Raw genomic sequence first — 5,672 nt, 5'->3', positions numbered from 1 at the left:
CTGTCCTGAACAACTCTGAGCAGTGGTCTGTTCCCACTCATAAGTACTGGCGATTGAATGAGCGTCATTATGGCGCTCTTCAGGGTCTTGATAAGGCTGAAACTGCCAGGAAACATGGTGAGGATCAAGTCAAGATCTGGCGTCGCGCTTATGATGTCGCCCCTCCAGCTCTCGACAAGGACGATGAGCGCTTCCCTGGGAACCAAGAATTGTTTCAGAACATTCCTGTTGACGTTCTCCCCGCTACTGAGTGTCTTCGTGACACCGTGGCTCGAGTTCTGCCTCTGTGGTTTGATGAGATCGCCCCCAAGATTTTGGACCAGAAGAACGTTCTCATCGCGGCCCACGGCAACTCTCTGCGTGCTCTGTGCAAACACTTGGACGGCATGACGGAGAAAGAGGTCCTTGAGCTCAACATCCCCACTGCTGTTCCTTTGGTGTACGAGCTTGATGAAAACCTGAAGCCTCTCAAAAAGTATTACTTGATTGACGAGGAGGAGCTGAAGGCGAAGATGGAGGCTGTTGCCAACCAGGGCAAGGCCAAGTAGTTTCATTGTAAAAACAAACTGCAATAGCTGATGTTGGCGTGAACCAAGGCGAAATATGGTTCTCGAAATGGTTAATGGTTCTAGAAACCAGAGTCTTAGGAAATCGCCATAAAGGTGTACAACTTACACTTTTACATGATGGTCATTCGGTATGATCTCCTTTAAAGATTGTTAAAAATGATCTGTAAACAAGGAGTGTTATCCTCCGCAAAGAGAGGTCAGTTTTAGAGCATGCAGCCTTAGAGTTCCCTCCTGCCGCAGAGCTGTAGGTGCGTACTAGTCGTTCCTCTCGTACTTGACTAATAGTAGGATAAAACTAAAAGGTCTCACGACGGTCTGAACCCAGCTCACGTTCCCTTTAACTACGGGTGAACAGGTGAACAAGCGCTTCTACACGCTTAGAAAGAGCCGACATCGAAAAATCAACTTGCCGCGTCGATATGATCTCTCGGCGGCCACGAACTAGTTATCCCGGTGGTGACTTTTCCGGCACCTCAGCGATCGTTGGAAAAAAATGCGCTAAGGATCGATAGAACCAAGGATTACGCAGAAAACATATTATAGATTCGTACAACAAGTCAACATCTATCAGGTGCCATCGATGGCGATGCCGACTGATAGTATATTCGTTCTTGGTTGCTAGAAGATTCGCGTAGAAACATATGGATATCCCTCATAAACGACAAGTAGACATCTATCAGTCCCATCAATGGCGATGCCGACTGATAGCATGTCTAAACAAACTGGAGCACCTATACAAAGTGTGGCACTGGGACCCCGTCATCAGTGAATAGGTCCTCTGAGGGCGTACGGCGGTAGAAACTTCCGGTCTCTCGGTGGGCAGAGTGGGCAGGCGGAGTGGGCAGATTTACAGCGTTCCCCTGGGGGCTCGGATCTAGCAAGAGCCGCCGGATACGAGCAGTATCGTCCAGGGACTTGACTATCGCGAATCCTCTACGAGGATCGTGGGATGAGATTCCTGCGGCTAGGGGTCGACATACAGATGATATGAAGTCGCAGAGCATCGCGCTCGTCCACGTTGGTGGGACATTCCCAAATGTCATCAGTTTAGGATCCATCTGGATGGTGAGTTCTTTGCCTGCCCACCAAGGAACTTGTTGAGTTCGGTCTTTTTAGGGTCACTCGCAGCCTCTTGTAACCAGCGCTCGCTCCATTCATCTCAGCAACCGCCTTCCTGGCGGCAGCCTCGTTGGAGTAGGCAACGAACCCATAACCCCTGGACGCCTGATTGCATTTTCTGGCCACCTTTGCAGAGAGGATTTCCCCGAATGGGGAGAAAAGCCTATATAGGTCAACATCGGACCAAGTGGCAGGCAAATAGAACACAAATACGTTCTGGTTACTGAAGTGGCTGGAGAACAACCTCCAGAGAGTGGACTCTCGCCGTGGATCCATCTCGTCTTCGTCCGATTCGGCTGGGGCGTGAGTGTCAGCAGAGGATCCCTCCCAACATTCGTTGATCGACATAAAGTTGGTTTTTTTTTGCATTATTGTTTTCCATTCATGTCACTTTTGCTTTCGTAGCTGGTCCAATACTGTATGAAATCCACCGCTTCCCCACCTTCAAGTGCCGCAGGCGTTGAGTTTATAAGACTCGCAGCCACGAATACTGCGAAGACCAGCACCATGACGCTGTACCAGAAGATAGGACAGGCACGCAGGGTGCTCCACTCACGAAGGCGCACTACGACAGGTACTCTGGTGGTCAGACCCTTCTCCACGTAGGCTGACTTGGGCCAGAAACCGGCAGAGATCTCTGCGACGTGGTAAAGCGAGCCATCAGACCCCTCGAGAAGCAACTTCCCAGGAACAGTCTGGTGCTGATCTGTGCCAAAAGCCCACGAGGCGATCTGTTTGTCAAAGAGAGGAAACTCACGCTTGACATCAGAAGATTAAAGGGTGTGAGGCTGTTATTGGAACTTGCCACCTTCCGCAACTTTATCGAGGCGGGGATGGGGCTTCTAGAGTCCAGCAGTTTCGTTTTGACCCCTTCTATTGGGGAGCTCCCCATAAAGGACGGAGTTATCGAATAAAGCGTGTGGGGGCGCAAGTTGGACACGCGAATCAGCAAATGTCCCGGATCCGACCCAACTTTAATCCAATTTCGATCTTCAGCACCGAGAGCTCGCAACCGACCGAGGCCTGAACTCCACGAAATACTACACAGTAGCGTCCAGATCCGCATGAAATTTGCGTTTTCTGGGAGTCAACATGTCGAACCTGTGTGCGTGCCCTCTGAGACGAAGACGTCAAGTATTAACTGTCGTTTAATTGAACTCAAAGGCAACCTAGACGTCGCATAGTAATGTTGTCCTTATTACAGCGCTGTCTTCGTGCCGTTGGTTGGTGTTTTCGCCACAATGCATTCGTTTGGGGAGGGAGCTTACCGAACATCAACCTCGACTTGCCTCTAAGCTGCTCTGCATATGACCTCTCGTCCAGAGGATTCGACGGAGCTGCCATTTGGTGACGAGACATGTCAACGTGTCTATAAGGTCGACGTGAAGTCATCGGCCGTATGTGGTCACCTGGGGTGGAGTACAAGTAACGATCTTCCATCAGCGTGGCGTCAGAATCTTGTACCGGCGTAGGGAGTCGTGGTCGCGAGGCGTAACGATCTTGCATCAGCGTGGCGTCAGAATCTTGTACCGGCGTAGGGAGTCGTGGTCGCGAAAAGTGGGAATCTAGGATTTCGGAATAGACATGGTCATTGTCGGTTGAGTAGGTTGGGTCATCGGCGGTTGAGTAAAGGTTCGGAGTAGCCCTCCGTGTCCCTTTTGTCCTCTCCCACAGGCTCCGGCCTGGAGCGACTCCCACGTTGAACAGCAGAAGGGTGGAAAGTCTCATCGAGCGAATGTGCACACGGAGCACCTTACAGGCGCTCTGCATCCCTAAGTCGACATTTAAGTTACGCTCTGATTCCTAAATCAGCAACCCATGATTCATCTCTGAAAGTCAGGAAGGTGGTGCATGTACGATTTCATCCTGAACCTCCCCTCATCACACATGAAGCTATCCCAGTCCATCCTGTCAACGAAACTGTCGCTCACACGCAAGACTGTGCACTATCGCAAGCGTTTCCCCCTCGAGACTCTCAAGGATTTAAACCTGCTTCAGTTCACAAGTATAACTGTCTCCCACTGAAAGTGAAACTATTCGTTCCCACAATCCGAATTAAAAGACAAAACGGGAGTTATACGAAACGAAGAAAACTTGAAGTGCTTGTTGAAATGCAGATCTGTTATACAACGAACCGAAGCACACGAATGGAAACTATGCATTTGACTTCCTAGTAGATTGGATCCTTGTAGGCCTTGCCGTAATACGTGTCAATCAAAATCTGCTTGAGTTCCTTGATCAGTGGGTACCTGGGGTTGGCTCCAGTGCACTGATCATCGAAAGAAGCGACGGCCACGTCGTCAACCCGGTCCATGAACTCCTTCTCATCCACACCGAACTCCTGAATAGACTTGGGGATGTTCAGTTCCGCCTTCATAGCCTCCAACCAGTCCAAGAACTTCGCGATCTTTTCGTCGATGGAATCAGTGGACTCCGCCAGATCAAGAACAGTGGCCAGGTCAGCATACTGCTCGCGAGCAACTGGATGAGAGTACTGACTGAACGCCGTTTGCTTCGTAGGAGTGGCGGTGGCATTGAACCTTACGACGTTGCAGATGAGTAGAGCGTTGGCAAGTCCGTGAGGAATGTGGAATGCAGCGCCGATCTTATGAGCCATTGAGTGGCAGACCCCAAGGAAGGCGTTGGCGAAGGACATAGCAGCCAGACAGGAAGCATGGTGCATGTTCTCACGTGCCAAGGGATTACTAGCACCTTCTCTGTAAGCCACAGGAAGCCACATCTTCAAAAGCTTCAAAGAACTAACAGAATAGCCCTCAGTGAATTCACTGCGCATGATGGAGACGTAGGATTCGACAGCGTGAGTGATAGCATCGTAGCCGCACCAGGCAGTCAGAACCTTAGGCTTGTTTAGGGTGAAGTTGCCATCAACAATGGCCATGTTCGGAGTCAAGGCGTAGTCAGCAATGGGGTACTTGTGTCCGTCGTCATCCGTCACCACAGCGAAAGGAGTCACTTCAGCACCGGTACCCGACGTTGTCGGGATACATACCATCTTGGCCTTGCTGCCCATCTCAGGGAATCGGTAGATACGACGAACAATGTCCATGAATCTGAGGGCCATGTCCTTGAAGTCGACATTGGGATGCTCGTACATCACCCACATGATCTTTGCTGCGTCCATGGGACTGCCACCACCAACAGCGATAATGACGTCCGGCTGGAAGACGCGCATCCTCTCAGCACCCTCCTTGCAGATCTTCAGAGTGGGATCGGGAGGAACCTGGTAGAAGCAATCGGTGACCATGCCGTACTTCTTAGCGTACTCAAGAACGGGATTGACATATCCATTCTTGAACAGGAAGGAGTCTGTGACGATCATTGCCCTCTTCTTGCCGATGAGGTCCTTCATGGCCACAGGAAGGCATCCCCGCTTGAAGTAGACAGCCTGAGGAACCTTAGTCCAGAGCATATTCTCAGCCCGACGAGCCACAGTCTTCACGTTGATGAGATGCTGAGGACCAACATTCTCCGACGTAGAGTTGCCACCCCAGGTTCCACATCCCAACGTCATTGACGGATTCAGCTTGAAGTTGTAAAGACCTCCAATACCACCGAAAGACGTAGGCTGGTTGATAATGACGCGACACGTCTTCATAGCCTGTCCGTACGTCAAAACTCTGTCCTTGCACTTATCCTGGTCGGTGTACAGAGCAGCAGTGTGTCCCTTTCCTCCAATTTCGAGCATGTCCTCCGCCTGCTTTACAGCATCTTCGAAGTTCTTCGCTCTGAACATGCCGAGACAAGGCGACAGCTTCTCATGAGCGAAGTTATCCGTGTGGCAAACGCGGGGACCCTCACCAATGAGGATCTTGGTGTCTTCTGGCACCTTGACTCCAGCCAGGTCGGCAATGAAAGCTGCGGGCCTGCCAACGATCTTCGCGTTGATCATGCCGTTCACCAGAACAACGTCAGCGACCTTCGCCTTTTCCTCCGGAGAAAGCAGGTGTGCCTTGGAGGCAGCGA

At 51.0% G+C, this 5,672-nt stretch overlaps 4 protein-coding genes across 6 annotated transcripts; 1 reads left to right on the top strand and 3 right to left on the bottom strand.

The window, feature by feature from the left end:
* Window positions 1–23: 23 nt before the first annotated feature.
* KVP17_002570 (uncharacterized protein) lies at window positions 24–548 on the top strand (the record flags this gene model as incomplete). 2 transcript variants are annotated; one of them, XM_068518946.1, is made up of 2 exons in its annotated part: window positions 58–117; window positions 219–548. In XM_068518946.1, the coding sequence occupies 2 exons, from the start codon at window positions 58–60 to the stop codon at window positions 546–548; spliced, it is 390 nt and encodes a 129-aa protein (XP_068378437.1). The 2 variants fall into 2 exon arrangements, with proteins under 2 accessions (XP_068378438.1, XP_068378437.1); XM_068518947.1 differs by having other exon boundaries at window positions 24–548.
* Window positions 549–1,300: 752 nt separating this feature from the next.
* Window positions 1,301–2,036, bottom strand: KVP17_005263 (uncharacterized protein; the record flags this gene model as incomplete). The annotated part of the gene is made up of 2 exons (XM_068515068.1): window positions 1,301–1,627; window positions 1,656–2,036. The coding sequence occupies 2 exons, from the start codon at window positions 2,034–2,036 to the stop codon at window positions 1,301–1,303; spliced, it is 708 nt and encodes a 235-aa protein (XP_068378440.1).
* A 20-nt stretch (window positions 2,037–2,056) lies between these two features.
* On the bottom strand, window positions 2,057–2,454 carry KVP17_005262 (uncharacterized protein; the record flags this gene model as incomplete). Its single annotated transcript, XM_068515067.1, has 2 exons — window positions 2,057–2,419; window positions 2,446–2,454. The coding sequence occupies 2 exons, from the start codon at window positions 2,452–2,454 to the stop codon at window positions 2,057–2,059; spliced, it is 372 nt and encodes a 123-aa protein (XP_068378439.1).
* A 1,404-nt stretch (window positions 2,455–3,858) lies between these two features.
* On the bottom strand, window positions 3,859–5,672 carry KVP17_002569 (uncharacterized protein; the record flags this gene model as incomplete). Of its 2 annotated transcripts, none has more annotated exons than XM_068518945.1 (1): window positions 3,859–5,672. In XM_068518945.1, a coding segment is annotated over one exon (1,814 nt), but the record flags the coding sequence as incomplete, so codon positions are not given. The 2 variants fall into 2 exon arrangements, with proteins under 2 accessions (XP_068378436.1, XP_068378435.1); XM_068518944.1 differs by having other exon boundaries at window positions 3,859–5,598.

This window comes from the organism of the source record quoted next (genome assembly GCF_019968985.1).
Source record: "MAG: Porospora cf. gigantea B chromosome Unknown PgB_NODE_1504_length_5672_cov_459.535, whole genome shotgun sequence".
Taxonomy (NCBI): Eukaryota; Apicomplexa; class Conoidasida; order Eugregarinorida; family Porosporidae; genus Porospora; species Porospora cf. gigantea B.
Note: the sequence above shows the minus strand (reverse complement) of the source record. Positions and strands in the feature narration are given on the sequence as shown.